Here is a 20,059-nt window from a genome sequence, read left to right on the forward strand (position 1 = left end):
ACGCCAAGGGAAGGAAGATAAACTTAGCTGAATTTCTCAAACTGTAACCTGTGGACTATTTGCATCAAAACACTTGGAATGTCTTTAAAAATTTCCATTTCTGGGTCTTCCGCCAAAGCTATTAAATTAGAGCCTGGCAATCTGCACTTTTTACTAACCTTCATGGTTTACTGTAATTAAAATTCCCTTATGACTTCAAGGGTCTTACATGCCCCTTAGACATTACTCTCTCCCTCACCCCAAATCCAGGGACGCCCTCCACTGAAAATCCCTATTAAACAATAGAGTTTGGGGGAGGTATTCAGTAGCTAAGAAGTCCAGTGTATGATGACCTCTGGATAGGCATTAAGCTGTGACTCTGGCCAATGACGGCATACTTGATACTTACTCATGCATTTCTTATTGTGTCTCTGACCTTTCTGTAGCCATTTTACCCAGCTCCATGGACTATTAAGTGTGTGCTTGCACCTGAAATAACATCAGTGTTCTGCTAACTTTTCACGAGGGCATCATATCTCCATCAGCTTCCTGGTCAATCGACTTCCTGGTCAGCCTAATGCCGTATCCACAGAGCTGTGAGAAGCAAAGAAAGCCCCAAAATAGGATCGCATAGTTGTGCTACGATTTCCTATGAGCAAAATGTCTCTGTGGCTCTAGCGTCTCCCAGGCTACATCCCTCCACTCGTATACACATAAGATTTGCCAAATTTCTCGAGTCCCTGTTTCATATCAGTCTGCATTTTCTTCTTTGAATGTCCCATCATGCCTCACTCTCAACATGATCTGACAGAGTTTTATGGAAAAGTTCTTAACCAGCCCTTTAACTCAGTCATTCCACTGCTGAGAATCTATCCCAAGGAAATAATGATGATTCAAAACAATGATTGTTTTTTAAACAAAGTTAACTCACTTGTGTAATCTCCATCCAGATCAAGATAGAGAAAATTCTCAGCACCTCAGAAGCTCCTGTCTGTGCTCCTTCCCAATTTTGTCTCCTCGAAAGTAACTGCTAATCTCACTTCTATCAGATTAGTTTCAGTTATATTTGAATGTCACTTGAACAATATACAATATATACTCTTCTGTGTCTGGATTCTTCAGTTTAGCACTGTATTTGTGAGAATTACTTATGTTTTTGTATAGCAATTTTTCCTTTGTCCTCATTACTATACTTCATTTGTTCGTTTTATTTCACTATTGTAGATACACATTTGGGTTGTTTCTACTTTGAAGATATGAGTAATTCAACTGTGAACATTTTTATGCCTGTCTTTAGTGTGATCAGTCATACTGCTTAGTTTTGTACGAATTTGTACGAATATACACTTCCACCATGAGCATATGAAAATTCCAGTTCCTCCCTATCCTCACCAACACTTGCTAGTGTCAGTTTTTCTTAATTTTAGCAATTCTAGTGGGTGGCTTCATAGTTTCTTCTTTTACAATAAACCAGCTGTCTGGATGAATTAAATCTCTGAAATCATCTCTTTTTTCTCCTTCTGTGCATTTGTCAGCAGATCTCAGGAGCACCCACACTGTGAGGAATAATAAAAGTAGTATCCATAGCTGGAATAAATTTTTTAAATGAATAATAAACCCAGATAGAAACAATCTGATGAGATCAGTTTTATTAAAAAGTTATCTGTCTCTCTGATTTTGCTCGTTAGGCACCAGATTCTTGTCTCAATGGTCAAGTAAAGTTTACTGGTTCAGATATTTACATGTAATAATACCTGAAGGGGTTCCTTAATTGAATATTTCTAAGGAGCTGCTAAAGAGGTTTGTGGATGACGGCCATAATGAGCCCATTATGATTCTACAATGAACACATTTGACAGCTTATCATATATAGTTAGATATAATAAATTACAGAGAATAGTTCTGATTTCATCCTTATCCTCTTATACTTCATTGCGTTTTTGTCCCAAGACACTGCCCTAATGTGTGTCTCTCATTTCTTAAGTCCTCGTCACTAATTCCTCATTTTTACTTATAAACAAATTCAATGTATACCTTCATATTCTGAGTCATTATCAGGCAATTTCTTGAGGTCTGTTTGTGCTGATATGTAGTGTGACTGCTATACGCTTGCTCAGTTTCCTAATCTGCTTATCCTGTATTACCATCTCACACAACACCACTACACCTCCAATAATTTTGATCAAGTTAGAGCTCATTCTATCATCTCTTCACTGTTGGAACCCAGTTTATTTCAGAAAGTAATTTTTGTGTTTTTGTCAAAGGCATATGTTGCTTCCATTTGGACTTTTTGGTTTGTCTTTGGTTCCAATATTTTAAAAGTCATTAACTGGGAAACCCACCTAACTGGTGTTGAAGTGATTGCTCAAAGTATAGGAGTCTGGACTTGGAGACATCTAAGTCCCCTTCCAGTACTCTTGAATTAGGTAAACATGCTTCCAGAGTCATAAAAATTGGACTGGGTGAGGTTTTGGCTTGTGGTTCCATCCTAGTCCATTGGAGACAGAACTCATGAGCACAAAGCTTTGAGTAATGTATGGGTCTGTCACAGATCAGCTCCGGGAGACAAAGGAATAGGGTACAGCTTGACATAGGGATTCAGTGGAAGGCTAAGGTCAACGTCATGGGGTGGAGGACAACTGTGGGGTTCACTCCATTACTTCCTTCAGCTCTTTGTTTAGATGTAACCATATTACTGAGGCGTCCATCTGTATATATGGAAATAATATGGAATATATAGAAATAATAAAACATCAAGCCCAATTCACAGCCAGCCATCCTAATCTTTCTTACCATCACCTGGCATATTATTTTTTTTTAAGTCTGTTTATCTATTTTGAGAGAGATAGAGGAAAAAAAACATGAGTGGAGGAGACGGAGAGAAAGAGAATCTCAAGCAGGCTCTGCTCTGTTAGCACAGAGCCCCACGCTGGGCTCAAACTCATGAGCTATGAGAGCATGACCTGAGCTGAGATCAAGAGTCAGATGCTTAACCAACTGAGCCACCCAGGTGCCCCCATCACCCGGCATATTATATGTTTCCTGATGTACTATATCTGTCCCTGCTTTAAAATGTAAGCACTAAGAAATGCAAGACCTATCTGTTGAGTTTACTCTTGTATTCCAGTACCTAATGACTTATCCATATTCTTTTTAAAATTATCCAGGTCCTAAAATTTTAGGCGTCTCCCTCACCCAAAATAGTACCTGGCACATACAAAACACTCAAGAAAGAATTGGTTGAATGAATGAATGAATGAATGAATGAATGAATGAATAAAAATCCCTACCCCTTCCCTGTCTGGAATTCTTCAGACTGGGACTATCTGCAATTCTATCAGTTGAAAATTTCTCTAACTCCCCAGAAAGAGTAAGAGAGTTTCATTCATTCTCTCCTCCAATCACATTGTCTTCTAACATCTAATTGAGAAAGTAGGTGAATTCCCTATAGAAAAGGAGAAGCAAAAGAACCTGTATTTTGAAACTCAAAGTTTTGAAGGGCCACAGGTTACAGGAAAGGAAAGGAGTAACAGGAAGAGAGAAGGCCAGCAGGTGAGACCAGAAATGCCAAACACAAACCACCAACCTTCCACTTGTGCTCTTGGCTATATCTTTTATTTCTCTTCTCAAATATCAGATGGAAGCGGGCTTTTCCTCCAGAAGAGAGAAAAACTCTAAAACCTCAAGGGCACCATCTTATTTGCTGGGATGGCTGGGAGGTGAAGGGACAGAAGTGGAAGGAGTTCCCCCTTGTTTCTCCACACTCACATGCAATAATGAAGTGAGAAGACCTTCTCCCTGAGAAAATTTACAGGATCTTAGGAGTTCAGGTACGCATGATAAGGCCATTTGGAAACTCCAATAGCCTGAGGATCTGTGAAGTAAAAGAAAACAAGCATAGTGTCTCAACTTTTTAAAGCCTGTGTTTGTATTACCCAATCATGATAATCATAAATGTCATAGCACAGAAACATCCATTGAGTTCCTATTATTTATAGGTGCCTGAGGGCCATTTGGTAATTCACAGATACTACTGTCTAATATACCAAAGACCTTTAAGGTAATTTGTGAAAACATACTTAATGCCATTTTAAGCCTTTTCTGCCTTGAAATTCCTCTGTGGAAAGAAAGGAAATACTCCTAGGATAGGAGTGATTGAATGTCAAGTCAATCCAGGTGCAAAATGTACCAACTATCAGCTTCTATGAGGTCAGTGGCACATGTGTTATAAAAGCATAAGAGATGAAAATATTTCCATAAACCTGTGGTCCCACCCAAGAAGCTGAATGGGCTTGAAAGTTTTTCCAGTATTAAAACAAGGGATCTGAGCTTTAATGCTCTCTGTATTGATTTTGGTAGCATTGTTGTTTTCAACTGTTAATCTGTTAGTAGTCAGATACGATTTCTTACTAAGAGACAAATGTGTACATAGATGTCTTTTCTTGAATGTTACCAAAATATTGTCATTAAAATCTAACAGATTGACCTTAAAAGATGTTTTTGTGTGTGAGGAAGAAAGAAAAGCACAAAATAAACAGAATAGGTAAGGGCAATTTAAGCCTGTTCCTAGCCCTTAAAAGTTCACAGAACCCAGTTACTACGAGTGTATGTGCTTAGACAGAAATTAGAGATTATAAATGAGAATGATGTAGTCAGGAAAAGACTCATTGATGATAGTAGTGGTATCAATAGGAATGTTTTACTGTCAACTCAGTGATTTTTAACACCCATCAGCAGATGTGATCCTTGCGACAACTTGTGATATAGGCAGAATATTAGAGAGTGTCACCTCCATTTTATAAGGGAAGGGAGAAGATTTATGACACATCCTCTGAAGCACTCAACAGGTGAAGAAGACAAGATTAAGAATCTGGTCTCAGATTTTCTTTGCCCTAATGCCAGGCTGCCTTTCTGACAATACCTTAAACTTGTAGACGATGCCATAGTTTTTAGACATATTTTCACGTGTATTAAATTCTCAATAGCTCTTATATTTTCTTAGTGATTTAACATTTTATTAAGTCCTTACTACGTAAATAGTCCTATTGAGGGATGTGCAGGTCTTATTTAATCAGATCAAGATAGGTGAAATTTTATGTATAAAACTCTTCATAGGCATGTTAAATAAAAGCAGCCACTTTGGTCATTTTCACTTTTTGCTGCTAGTAGATAGAAACTTGTTCTGTTTGAATTCTCTACTGAAAAATTTGGATTAATACGAAAAATGGAAATAGGAAGCAAGCCAAGATCTGTAGAAAAATTAAGGAACAAAGTGAATTTTTCCTCTTTAATTAGACCTAGTATACACAAATGGATAAAAATGTGCTTCTCTATACTATGATTTTTGTTTTTAAAATCATTTTGCAATTAAATTGGGCCCGTGAGATCCTGTTGCCTAGTCGTGCAGGACTGTGGAGGCTTTGGTTTGGGTGTTGAGATGCAGGAGAGGGGAAATTCTCGGGCTTCTTTGGGCAAAAGTAAGTTCGTGAGGTGGGGGTGTGAGGAGTTCAGAACAGACCATTTGGATGTTCACAAATGTCAGGGTAGCCATTCCAGTATGTTGATAATTTTAGGATGGGAGGTTCTGAACTGACCACAATTTCAGGGACTGTTAAGTGCTGCTGAAGGTTTCTTGCTGGGGTTTCTTTCGGGGGAGCATGTGAACTCTGCAACGCAGTCACTGCCAACGTGACATATCTCAAGAGTGACCAATGTGGGCTCCAACTTTGCAGTTGAAGAGTTTAAAGTTGAGTTGCACCTGGAAGTTAAATCCCCATTGATTCCCAGGATTACCAGTACAAAGGATTTTTATAGCCGCCACTTTTTTAGCCACCAGAGTTAACGTTCTGAGATCACTGGCCAGTTGCTAAAAATTAGGCCCTCTAGCAAGTCAGTAGTTATCATTGAAGAGCTTCAGTCCATATCTGTCTATCTGTCCAACCCCTCTAATTTCTTTTTTTTTTTTTTAATGTTTATTTATTTTTGAGAGAGAGAGAGAGACAGAACATGAGCAGGGGAGGGGGCAGAGAGAGAGGGAGACACAGAATCCAAAGCAGGCTCCAGGCTCTGAACCGTCAGCACAGAGCCCGATGCAGAGCTTGAACTCTCAAACCTTGAGACCGTGTGACCCAGGCCGAAGTCAGACGCTTAACCCACTGAGCCACCCACGTGCTCCAACCCCTCTAATTCTTGATGCTGGTGGCTAATTGATCTCATTTGAGAACTACCATATTTCTGATGCAAAAAAGACTGGGGTGATGGGGAGGCTGACTCTCAGAGCCCTTATCACATAAAGTTCACCTGACAAAGAGCTCACCAGATGTTTCAGGCCCTGTAATTCTCTGGAAAATTCCTCAGAAATTTCCCTTGAGGTCTGTATAACCCTATCTTTAAATATATATATTAACAAAAGCAGATTTAGAAAGGAATATCTTTTCTCTCCTACCATCTCTTTCCAGTGGCGGTATTTTTTTTCAACGTTTTTTATTTATTTTTGGGACAGAGAGAGACAGAGCATGAACGGGGGAGGGGCAGAGAGAGAGGGAGACACAGAATCGGAAACAGGCTCCAGGCTCCGAGCCATCAGCCCAGAGCCTGACGCGGGGCTCGAACTCACGGACTGCGAGATCGTGACCTGGCTGAAGTCGGACGCTTAACCGACTGTGCCACCCAGGCGCCCCTCCAGTGGTGGTATTTGAGTGATCTCTTTAAAAACTAAACTCTTTTTGATAAGAGTGAGACTTGGCTCAGGGCCTATCACCTAGTAGGTATTTGTACTTAATAAATATTTGTGAAATGAATATTATTTAAATTTACTTTATTTGGTATTGTGATTAGGATTCTTCAATTACTGTCAACAACTATGAAAATTCTAGAAAAAAACCAGTGTGCTGCTTAAAAAGGTTATAAAAATTCATCTGATGGGTTTTAGAGCCATAAGCCCAAAGGAATAAATGGGGCATATAAAGAGCCGCAACTTCTCATATATGTTTCCTCTCTTTTTGAACTCACACAAGTTTAGGGCTGGAATCCTGAAGGACATTCCCAGTCCCTAAATTTAAGGATGTGGAAAACAGAGTCATAATAACTTTCTCTCTCTCTTCTCTCTCTCTTTGTTTCTCTTCTCCCTCCCTTCCTTTTATTTTGTTTTAGTCTGGGGGTTGGGTGGGAGTGGGGGAGACTGTTTTTACAACGTTGACCTTAAATAAAAGAGCCGGCTATTTTACCAGCAAAATGAGTTTATTTAGGAATAGCAGAGAATTGCAGTTCAGGACAAGCCAACTCTGGCAAGTCCAGAGAGCAGAGGGGAGGGGCTTACTCTTAAAGGGGAAAGGAGAAAGCTGGGAGGGGCTGATATGGCTTCTCATTGACTGAGTGTGGTGGTTTCTCATTGCTGGGCTGTTGCTAGACCAGAAAAATTCTTCCTCACTCCTGCTGGAGTATGTAAATTAAGCTTCTTCCTGTTGGGGATTTCAAGGAATGCTTCTTCCCATAGGGTGTCATGTATGAGAGCTCTCCCTTCAGGGCTTCTGGACTCTTGTTTTTAAAAAGATTTCCATTATTTTCACAACAGAAAATGTTATATATCATGATGCAAGTACTCTTCCAATGAAATTTTCATTAATCATCCCTCAGAAAAAAAGAAGTTTGGTTTCCTCATGTGGCTATGAAACCTAGTTAAGACTGTGCAGCGGAGTGAATGGGCCAATGCTATTAGTCTTAGCACTGAAATCATCACTGTCCTAGTAATTTGATTAAGAGTTTTCTCAAAGCAACAACGTTTTTTGTAGAAACAAGATGACTAATCACTTTATGTGATCTTGGTGAGTTTTTTGGCTTCGACATTAATCTTTACTACTGCCCACCTTTATCTTTAGGTTCTTTTGAGTTCATACAACTCCCCTATTTTAATTTTCTGCTGTGCTTAATTGGGGTCACTAATGGTAGCACTTTATCTCTTTGTTCCCATTGTGAAAGTCCAGAAATCAGCACATTGTTCTTTGAAAATTGTGGGCCAGTCTCCACTTGCTCCCGAGTACCTTAGATAAGATCCCATCAGTAGCTGAATAAAGAAGATAAGGCAAAAGCAGAAAGTGTACCAATCAAAAGACATTAATTCTGTAGAATTTAGCAGAGCTCTAAGGCTTAAAATTCAGGGTCAAGTGTTCTCATCTAGCACAACATTGATGCATAGATAGGTAACTTGCTTCATCCAAAGGTTCATGAGGTAGGAATTATGGGTAGGGGAGAGGCACAGGCAGGAAGGCATCTTGGAGGGTGAAGACTCCAGACTCCAGACTGAGTCCCTAAACCAGAGTCCTTCATGCTTCCATGTTCAAGATTCTGAATCAGTTCTTAGGGGATGGGTCCTAGACACCAGAATTGTTTTAGACCTTCTCGGTGATTGTAATGCCCAATCAGGCTAAAAACCAGTAAGCTAAGAAAGCCTGGTAGGGAGTTTGGGATCAGCACTGGGTAAAAGGCAAAAGCACTGGAGATACAGTCAGAGGATTCTGGTACTTAGTAACCGGGTGACCTTGGGCCAGTCCCCTGTCCTCCCCGTGCACATGTCTTTGTCTCTATAACCAGGATAATGGTGCTTCATGAAGTTGTAAAAATAAAATTTTATAATGGAGGAGCTCAATAAAGTTCTTCAAATGCGTAATATTGTGCCAGCGTCTAGCACAATGCTTGCACAAAGTCAAGTACTTGTCAGCAAGAATTGAAGCTGGCACTGTGGTCTGAGAATCAGGGTGATGTTAGGCAGTGACTGCCTTCCACTCGGGCCCCGATGGCGCTAAGTTGTTCTAAGGAGATGAAATAAATTCCTATATCTCAGATGACAGCATAATAACAGTAGCTCAAATAAAAGTAAAAAAAAAAAAAAATCCTGTCTTTTATGGCACACTGTGCAATCTTGAAATTTCAAATTAAAAGTAAAATGCTAGGAGTTCTATAGCCAGGTATTGCATTTCTTTGGGGAAATCCTAATTGAGATGTATCATGGTACCAATTGCCCTTATTATTAATATTTCTTTTAATCTCCCTACCCATCCTTACTCCCACTCTGCCAGGCTATTTTAAGGTTATTTTTTTAAACTTGAGCCAGCATTTCTTTGCCTTGTCAGATACCTGGAGCAAGTGTGTTGTATTATATCCACATTGCATATTTCAGATGCATGGACTGTGCCCCACACTACTTTCTAAGCAATATTCAGACCTCGTAAGGCTTTTTCCTTTTTTAAGGCTTAGATTTACAAGTTAAGAGAATAAACTGATACATCAGGAAGTGACTTGAAGTCAACCCATCCTACCAAACACTGAATAAGAACGTGTGTTTGAGACTGAAGCTTTCTGGCTTATCAGGGGGATCTGTGGTGAGTGGAGAGAGCATCACAGAGTATATGCCCACCGTCTGTCTGTCAGGGAACCATATTACCCGCTAAGGTACCTTCCCTGTACTGCAAGACTTTCTGCACCTACAGCTTCTTCCACGAAACCTTCAGCTCCAGTAGATTCCATGCTGCAACATGTAACTTTAATTAGGATTCATGAATATCATTATCTGTGTTACTATTTAACAGTTAGGTACCATTGCAAGAAATGCAGTAGAAACTATTCCATGTTCAGGGCTTAAATGATAGTTTTCCAAAGAGGCCTTATCTATCCTCCCCTTCCTATTCTAAAGTAGGCTCTGCTTTTCTACTCGGTACTTTTCTGTCTTAACATGTACCTAAGTTTGAAATGATTTATTTCTGGTCTTTTTCATGATGATTGTTGGCTATGTGATCCCCCTTTAGACTAAAAATTCCATCTAACGTGTCTGATCTCAAGGTGCCTGGGTGGTTCAGTTGATTAAGTGTCTGACTCTTGATCTCAGCTCAGGTCGTGATCTCATGGTTAATAGGTTCAAGCCCTGCATCGGGCTCCATGTTGGCAGAGTGGAGCCTGCTTGGAATTCTCTCTCTCCCTCTCTCTCTCTCTCTCTCTCTCTCTCTGCCCTTCCCCTGCTTGCATTCTCTTTCTCTCAATAAATAAATAAAGACTTAAGAAAATTAACATATCTGATATCTGAAAAGTAAAATGGTCATTATCTAAGTAACATTTAGACTTTTAATGTATCCTTTCTTATTAAGAAAAAAATCCCAAGGATTATTTAGCATCAGATTATAAATGTTAGAAATAGACATTAAAAATCAGGTTTCTAATAACCTCTTTAAAAGAGCATTACATGGCTATTGTAAAACAATTCTAATAGGAGTCATTGCTAACAGCCGAAGGGTTTTTTCCATAAATATTTTTATAGCCATCAGTGCATGTACAGGTAACCTTACAACCTTTTTTAGATGTACACCAGTTGGATCATACCACATGGAATGTTCTGTTCCTTGTATTTTTCACTTAATCATCCTGTGTTTTGGAGCTTTTCCATGTCAGCACCCAAGGCAGATGTACCTGGCATACTTTATAGTTACATTGTGTCTATTGTAATTTATTTTACCTTTCTCGCATTAGTAGACTTTTAGATTTTGCAAGTTTACCTAAATGGTAACGTCTGTTTCCAAAAATGGAAGTATTACATAAGATGTATGTGTTTTCAGTTTTGACGTATATAATACGCAATTTTAGCCTCGTGTGTCTTAGTCTACAAGTTGTTTGCAAGACTTTGTAATGGAGATGTCTGATTAAAAATTCCAATCAAGGGGCGCCTGGGTGGCGCAGTCGGTTGAGCGTCCGACTTCAGCCAGGTCACGATCTCGCGGTCCGAGAGTTCGAGCCCCGGGTCAGGCTCTGGGCTGATGGCTCGGAGCCTGGAGCCTGTTTCCGATTCTGTGTCTCCCTCTCTCTCTGCCCTTCCCCCGTTCGTGCTCTGTCTCTCTCTGTCCCAAAAATGGATAAATGTTAAAAAAAAAAAAAAAAAAAAAAAAGCTTTAAAAAAAAAAAAATTCCAATCAAGATAAATGAGTCAAACCTAGAAATGATCACTCAGTAAAAGATAAAACTGTGTACTCTGACTTGTTAGTGGGGGAGTAGGGGAAGTAAATTATCAAAAGTTACGATGTATATTCCCATTGTTTAACTGCTGGTTTATTGGGGAAAAAATGCACATCTTGATGCTTGATGATCTGTTATGTTAGTATTGAAAAGTGCATTTTTAACCCAGGCTAAATACTAGGCTAAACTAAAATAGACATTCTCTATTTAAGGATGCCTGCCTTCTCCTTCAGAGAGGTTTTAGAAGCTGGATTGCACTTGGTCAATAGAAACATGATACTGACATTCAGATGTCATTATTCCATACCGTAAGCACCATAATCATGTATCACCTCCTGAGTCTAAAGACATTAGAGTAGATTTTTTGGTTGTTGTTAATTTACTTTAACCCATTCTGGGATCATTGAATATTCTTCCTACTCTGAAAATTGTCAGAGTCTATGACAAATGGTAGTTCCAACTTTTGTTACCAGGAAAATCAGTGACCTCTACTATGTTTATAGAGTTACTACTGTAACTCTATAAACAACTGACAAAATCTTTTGACAACTGACAAAATCTCGCACCTTTTTTCCCCCTTTTCCTTATTATAGGATACAAGTATACTAAAACATTTCATTGCCCAATCCTAAAAGTAATTACCCCTTTGGTTATTGAGTTAATAGGGTGAGGGACTTGGGTGGCTGGCACTTCAGAATAAAAACCTTTCAGAAACCTTGTTCTGATTCCAAAATACCTTTCATTTAAATCGAAGGCCAATGAGGGAACAATGTAAAAGTGAGTTTATCTACCGTTGACATTCACGGTGAAATAACTGAAAAGATGAGTGATGGTTTATACCTAAGAGTCTGTCTACCAAGGGCAGAATTCTGAAATTCTGTGGTTATTGCTGAGATTATTCCACTTTGACTTCCAGATGGCAGGAAAATTGGAAAGCTGGAATACAGAGTTATTTACCCTTTTCTCAAGGTTGACAAATGATTAGGCCTCATGGTAAGAGCCTGGGTTTGAAAGAAAATTTGCCACGTCTCTCACACTTCTTTAGAAAGGACTCTAATTCTTATGCTTGTAAAAGAAAACAACTAATACAACCTGAAAATGAGAACTTGTTTTCCAAACTTTTACTCTAAATGTTTCAACATCTGTTGAATGTAGCATATTACATATCCAAAGAATCCCGACCAAATACATATGTGTACTCTCCCAGTTTTTTCCACCAGGCTCAATGCTAGTGTGCCATCCATGGGCTGACTGATCAGGGATTAATGTTACGTCTCCACTTCACACTAAAAAGTTTATGTAAGGCCTTGCACGCCAGTACAACTGTGATTGTTTATTCATTATAGCAATTGTAGCTAAGCTCCTATTTAAACCAATTTTTTTATTGTCAATCTAATATATGCTTGCTTTAAAATAGTCAGAAATGTATGTAGAGACGGTTCCCTTTTCTACCCCCAGAGTATCATAATTAATAGTCCAATAAGCATTCTTGGTACCTCCTCGTGCCATGGCAAATGGCTAACAATGAAGAGACAGACTTCTTCTGGACAAAGAATCTAGAACATTGGTTTGAGGAGCATCTTAAGCTAATCAGGGCTGTGGTTTCCCCCAGGTCCCCGTTGTGCCTAATGTAGCGGAAAGAGAGTGGAAACATCCACCGCTCCTTTCACGAAGCTCTTTCCTAGTCCCTTCGCTATTATAATCAAAATTGGACCTTGACACAAAGAATTATGTATTTCTTTTAAAAAATGCCAGTGTGACCTTACAGCTGGGAAAAAGACATACTAGAGCACTAGTCTGCCCTCATTAAACACAATGGCCCAGACTCTCAGCCGGTTTGAGGCCCTAGATTTAGAATAATCTTTTATCATTTGATTGAAAGATAAATTTTACATGAAGCAGATGCTTCTCTATACCAACAGTCTCTCCTTCAAGATGTTCTATGGAAAAATGCTGATTTCACATCCTATTTTGAATTTGCTGCTTGTCGCCTGTTTTGTGAAAAGTTGGCTCATGAAACACTTAACAATAAACACCTTCTCTAAAACACTTAATAATATGAACAATCATCAGTGCAAACCAAATTCTCTGTATATGTATTTCTTGACTTTCATTCAGGGCTAATTAGCTTTAACCTCTTTTGCCTGACCCAGTGAGGTTAGACAGGTAAAAGTGTTTTTCCAAACTGAAGAACAGACCAAGTAAAGTGGCATTAATAGCAATGATAAATAGTAATAAAGTAGTAATAATATAACAAAAACTGTTTTCAGTTATACCAGAGGCTGTGTGCTAACTAAATACCTTACTTGTATCGTCCTACAAAATTCATAGAACTAATGTGCACGTTAGATAAGAACATTTCAGAAAACAAAAACTTAGAGACGTTAAGTCACCCAGCCATGAAACTAGCAAGTGAGAGAACTGTGCCTGGAATTTGTGGCTCTCATCTGTTGGAATGGGTTAGAGTGGTTGAGAGTGTTGATGCCATGTCCAGGCATGGCCAGAAAGAGTGTCAAGATTGATTAGGAATGTCTGCCATTGGTAGACGCGAGGACCGGGGATAGCGGAGCATGGGTGGCATATTTGTCTTTTACATCACAGTGTCTCTCGAGATGACATAACTTAGGGAGGGGAGAATGTCTCCGGATCCAAAGTATATTTTGATGTATAACAGGGCCTTGTGCCCACTTGTACTAAAGAGCCACATGGTTCCAAAGTATACTGTGGCCAAGATGTGCCAGGGGCAGAGCTACTGGCTTCCCACAGATAACAATCATCCCATTGGCTAAGCGGCTCCCTGACGGCTCCCCAGCAGGAGCATTGTCACATCACAACAAAGTGCCTTTGCCCGTAGACACATGGGCCTGATGGCTGGCACTGCCGGTTTCCCTGAAAAATGCACTGTCCTCTGTTCTGAGTCAGCCTTATTGTTCAGAGCTTAGGGAGGGAGGCTTAGGCCCAGATATGGGACAATAATATGTGCGATATGCTCGTTGCCAGCAATATTGTGGCAACATCCTGATACCTAAACTTTTAATTCTGCAGTGCTCTGAGGTGACCTCCGTCTTCCCTGACCCCCAAAGCTTGAACACCTATTTATCCCCAAGTCAAATACCACCTCCTCTGAAGTCTTCCAGGACCGCCACCACCACCACCACTCACCAGAGTTACTGGTTTGTGTCACCTCGGCATCTAGGACATTGCCAATAAATATTTAACAGTTGAAGGAACAGATTAAACTGTGCTGATACTTAAGAAATTGGACATGAACTACCATGATTTTTGAGACTCGAGAAGGTGAGAGGACAGTGACTTTTCCAGAAGTTTGTCCTCGGATCTGCTCTGATCACGGGTGAAGTACAGAGTCTAGCCGCACAACCTAGTAGAGGAGGGGCTCTGCTTGCTGTGTTCAGGGGGCCGGAGGTAGCAGGAGGGATGTGCTCTGGACAATATGCTGATGGTTCGGAAAAGTCCTAGACCAGGGACTAATGAGCAGAGACTGATAACGTGTTGAAAGCATGTCACTTGTGTGTTTCTCTGCTTTGGGCTTGTACAACAGTCATTGATGTATCTCCCACTGGTTTATAGAAAGCAGATAACTGACGTAGTAAGTTGTAGCTTGACTTAGATGTATTACATAGCCACGGAAATGTTAACTAGTGTTCAAAGGTCTACCGAAAATCAGATCTGGTGTGTTGTGTCTGCTGGGATGCAAGTAATAGAAAGCAAAACCCCAAAGGGCTTATACAATAAGAAAGAAAGCTTTATCACAAACAAGAAGCCTTGCAGTAGGGGCATTGGTTAATCCCGCAGCTCCCTCACATTTTGAAGGGATACTTTGGCATCCTCTCAGAGGCACTTTTGTCTCCCCAGTAGTTCCCTCCTGTTTGGAAAGTAGCTGCTATGATTCCAGGCAATTCACAGTAAAGAGCAAGTAACCTATCCCCAAAGGCCCCCTGCCAGCCCTGTCTTCACATCACAGTTGGCTAGAAGTGGGAAGTAGGTCAATGCCCACCCTAACAAATCACTGGGAAGGGAAATGGGATTGCTAAAACTTGCTTAAGTAATTAGGATTTACTCCTAAATTGAAGATACTGTCACTTTCTTGGGAGAATTATGCGTTGGGAGAGACAACAAAATCAGGATTCTTTTAATATGGAGAAAGAGGAAGGGGTTTGGCAACTTTTCATAATTTAGCCGTCATCTGGTGAGGTAAAGACAACACATAAAAAATCAGTTCAGGTAAGACAGAAACAGTTCCATTACCTGAGTTTACCAATGAAATCCAATCCTCCACACCCAAATTAGGACAGTTTGTTGACTGTAAAGACATAGGTCATTCCACTAGGAGGGGACATTTCTTTGAGATAAGAAAGTGAAAAGGAACAGCCTTGAAAGAACAGGGAGAGAAGCTCCCTAAGAGGACATTTCTTAGGCAAAGTTCCTAAGGCAGGAAACTGAAAGGATAAGGAAGCGCTGGAATAATTGGCTCACAGTCACCCAGAAGACAATGGCAGGTGGGAAGGGTAGAGATGGGGGGCAAAGGGACATTCACAGCCTTGTAGATTGTGTTAAGCTTGGGGGTTTTATTCTGTATGCAATGGGAAGCTACTAAAGGATTAGATAAATCCTAAGCAGAATCATTTTATATGTTGGAAAGAATAACTCCCTTTAATGTAGGCAGTATATCCTTAGAGAAGCTACTTATGAAGTCCCAATAAACTGTTGCCAGGGGAGCCTGTGTGGCTCAGTCAGTTGAGCGTCTGACTTCAGCTCAGGTCATGATCTCACAGTTTGTGAGTTCGAGCCCCGCGTCAGGCATGTGCTGACAGCTCGGAGCCTGCAGCCTGCTTCGGATTCTGGGTCTCCCTCTCTCTCTGCCCCTCCCCCACTCACACTCTATCTCTCGCTTTCTCAAAAATAAATAAACGTTTTAAAAAAAAAAGTTGCAAGGAATTCAACTTCTTCACATTGGTTTTATGCAAAGCTGACCTTTAGTTGGTAGATGCCTGTTTATAGACCCTGTAGCCCAGAGCAATGACTTATTCGGAAGCAAACCTTAAGACATGCTGAATAAACAATAGTGCCTCTGAAGAGAAATGAAAGCTCCTATTTCCCAATCTGGTGAGGCTGCTACTCACTTCAACAGTTGTTCACTGGTTAATCTCCTAACTGACTTAGACCTTTGAAGGGGATGCTGCCAGAAAAATGATGGCCAAGCACATCTCCCCACATGGTCTGCCAGCTTTGCTTTGTCATGCGTGTGGTCTGCATGGTCTGGCACATATGCCTGGGGGATCAGTCTGTAACGGAGGCTGCCTGTTCCAGCTGCAAAGGTGTTTCACACCTCGGGTTGCTTCACTGAGTTCAACACATTCCAGAGCTCTCCTGTTTCCTTAAAGGCTCTTTAATAAAAATGGCATAAGTCGGTTTGTTTTTCAACAGTCTTTGAGTGCCTATGCCTGTGTGGAGACAAACACATGACGGAGTTTGAACAGTGTTAGTATGTGGTTATGGAGAGCTCAGAGGAGTGAACCTGAACGGCTTCCTGGAGGAGGTGACAGTAGAGCTGAGCCTTCTTCTGGCTTCTGTGAGACAGATTAGAGTGGAAAAGGGTAACCAATGATAGTAGTGGTTTAAAGGCTACTGCTGGGGTCCAAAAAGATGCCATGGAGGTCTACATTGATGAGGCCAGTCCAAAAGTAAAGGAAGAGTTGGTGGAGAGAAATAAACAGATACTCGAGCAGAGCAATAGAGCCAGGGAGCAATAGAGCCGGGGACTTCGAAAATGATTGGACATAGTGATGTGGGAAACAAAGGCAGAAGGAAATGGCTGATAAAATTAAATCTCCTTATAACCTGCAGCCCATTGACAAATACTTGAGGCAGGTGCAGTAAAAGGTTTCTCCAGGAACTCCCTACTGTCATAATGCTAATGCTTTGCTAGAGGGAAAAACAACCTTAGCTTGATAATAGCTAGGCCTCCAGGATCCTGTGAGTCTTCTTTAGCATATGAAAATCTCACTGGAAACTTCCACTGGACTTTACCTCCAGCAACTTCATGGTATATAACCAGTCTCTTTTCGTGGTCCCGGGGCAGCTCTTTCTGCCCACAAGTCCTTTCCCCATGCTTCAACAAAATCACCTTTTTGCACCAAAGATGTCTTCAAGAATTCTTTCTTGGTCGTCGGCTCCAGACCCCTCGCCATCGCCCCAAAACCTCATCAATAGGACAGACTTGAGATGATTCCAAGAGTTTTCAGCCAAGCCCATATCCTCCCCAAAGGATAGTTCTCCTCAAGCTGAAACACAGAGGTCACTAGACTTCCTCGTGAGAGCCTGCCCTGGATCCATTCCCCTTGTCCATGGCCTTTTTGGGGTATGCTGGTGAAGAATAAGTGGCATTGTGTATGGTTTTCAGAATAAAGCACTGCGAAGAAGTTTTGTTGCTCTTGCTTACAAAACATTTTAAGATGCTTCTGGGTAAATGCAAATGATTATGAGTCATCTATACCTCTTACCCACGACGGCAGACAGTCTTCTAAGTGTGAGTAATGTCAGAAATGAAATTATTTTCCTGAATGTTGTTTCTTTTCTCTTTTCGTTATGAAGTATATTCGGTGCTCTTCGAACTGGTGCTTATATGGTGTACATTTTGATGACCAAAGGCCTGAAGCAGTCAGTTTGTGACCAGAGTTTTTACAATGGACCTGTCAGCAAATTCTGGGCTTATGCATTTGTGCTAAGCAAAGCACCCGAACTAGGTGAGTGTCTTCTCTCCTTCCGTTTCCACCCCCACCCCCCCTTGGTAGCTACACACCCACAGTATTTATCTTAAAACAAAGAAACGATTTGAAGGCCCTGTTTTATTGGTTGCAGGAAAGTTATAATTAATGAATTTGAGAGTTCTTGACTAACTTCCGCTATCTTCTTCTCTCCCCTCCTTCCTTCCTTTTCAATAATTGTTCATGGTATACACAAAGAGCAAAATAGTTTATGTAAACATGCAGACTTCCAAACACTACTGAAAATACACTGCCAGAGCATATAAAATCTACGTGGCCCCTTCTGTCCAGCACATTAGCAGCTGTGCTAAGATGCAAATATGGAGGAAAATTCGCAATGCAGCAATTTCCCAGTCCCACATGGAAGCATACTTTCATCCTGCTGTTAGATTCAGACCTGGAAACTAGCCTTTCATTTGGGTATCCTCATGTTCTAAGTAACAAATGCTAAGCATTGGTTTCTGACGTTTGATTTTAATCATCTAAGGAACGGGCCTTGGAGACGAGGAATATGGCCCACCTTCTAGAAATTAATCCAAAATAACTCCCAGTGTATGTAGGGTGTTTTTTTCTTCTTCTTCTTCTTCAACTCTTTAATGGTCTTGAATATAAGTGTGGCATAGGTTAGCAGAAACTGTGGAAAATTTGTGACTAAGGATTTGACGTGGATGTAGTTCACCAATATCTTTACTGTCGGAGAAAGTGATCTGCTGGTGATCATAAACTCTGGGTTCATCCATGAGCAGTACTGGTCATCATCTCACAAACTGGTTTATATCCTCAGGGAACACCTATTCTCTGGGTTTTTAAATTTTTTATATGGAGTTAAGAATTGTATTATTTAGTTCAAAATATTTATTTATAGATTGTATTCCCTCTCCTGTTTCTCCTAAAAAGGGGGGTTAGAGGTTGTACTTTCACTATAAGCCATGTTACAATACAAACTACCCAGAGTCTTTCTTTAAGGTGTCCCTACTTCATATCCTGTGTCTGTTCACAAGGGAGGTGAGATCCCTCTGATGTGTATGTTGACAACCTACCACTTTCTACCGGCTGCTTTATATATCCTGCCTACAGAGAACTGGCAATTGATTTGAACTATTGGTTTGACTATTAGTTTCCCAAATCAAAGACAAGGAAAACTTCTTCAGAAAACCTTTCCTAAGAAAAGCAGGGGTATGGAGAGGGGTCCTCTCCAAAATAAGTAGGTCACCGTTGTGTGTGCAGAGTCTATGAAAGCAGACTTAGGGTGAAATGCATTAGTATGGATGTATTCATTCATTCACTTAATATATTTATGTTAAGCACCTACAATGGATGTTTAATAGAGGCTGGAATAGAATGTCTAATCCATCTAAAAAGAAATTTAGAATAGGAGTTTTATGAACCAGGCCACAGGACGCTATTTTATTCATGTTTGAATTGAGACCACAAGCTGTCAAATCTTAGACTAGAAAAATGTTTTCCAAACTTGGAGCCATACACAGTGCCTAAAACAGATGTGTTTTTAGGAATTTCAAAATTCTATGGGAACATGTTAATTTTGTGTTTGCATTTATAGATGAAATAAAAGATTGTCTTGCCAGATATATTTCTTTCATACTGATGCTTTAGATTCATACAATTTCTGAGGCAGATTACTTTTTCTCAAACAGGGGTTGGTCTAAGAATATGAGCGTGCATTCTCATGTATTCCCCTGGGGTTTTGTGACATTTTCTTTAAAATTCATACATTATTAATGTTTGAGAACTATTCACTTTGAGAAATATCATATCCCTTTGACTTAATTTATACTGTATAATAAAGATCCTGAACCACCCCCATCTTTTTTGATACAAAACTGACTATAAATATATGAGTACAGTGAATACTTGAAACCTGTAACCCCCCCCTCCCCCCCCCCCGCATATTCACCACTGAACACTCTTCACAATTTCTACCTTACTACCCTCAACATATTTTTTTTCAAATCAGCAATGGTGCTTCTATGCTTCTGGCCCTTAAGCCATAAATTGCAAAGAAACAAACTAGTCTTTGCTTCTAGAAATCCTTTTCCTTGCAAGCGCTGCTTGTCTGTGTTCTGAATTTTATGCCATTGTATTTGAGGGACTTGAAACTCAAAATAGTCCCTTCTACCTTTAGAATAATTTATCGAAGAGCCACCTCAACCTATCTATAGTGGTCATTTTTCTTCAAAGACATGAGTAGACCTCTACTGTCTGTCCTCCCATCTTCTGTTCCAGACTGACATCAAAGTTTTAGGATGGCGGCCAGAGTTAAAATTTCCAGACTAGAACTA

At 40.2% G+C, this 20,059-nt stretch overlaps 1 protein-coding gene across 5 annotated transcripts in view; it reads left to right on the forward strand.

Annotated features, from left to right (window-relative positions):
• Positions 1-20,059, forward strand: part of ELOVL6 (ELOVL fatty acid elongase 6) — a 147,289-nt gene that overhangs the window by 118,164 nt on the left and 9,066 nt on the right. For all 5 annotated transcript variants that reach the window (XM_047856481.1, XM_047856482.1, XM_047856479.1 and 2 more), the window contains one exon: positions 17,587-17,738. In XM_047856481.1, the coding sequence (XP_047712437.1) occupies positions 17,587-17,738 (152 nt within the window). The remainder of the gene's footprint in view (positions 1-17,586; positions 17,739-20,059) is intronic.

This window comes from Prionailurus viverrinus, chromosome B1 (assembly GCF_022837055.1).
Source record: "Prionailurus viverrinus isolate Anna chromosome B1, UM_Priviv_1.0, whole genome shotgun sequence".
Lineage (NCBI taxonomy): Eukaryota > Metazoa > Chordata > Mammalia > Carnivora > Felidae > Prionailurus > Prionailurus viverrinus.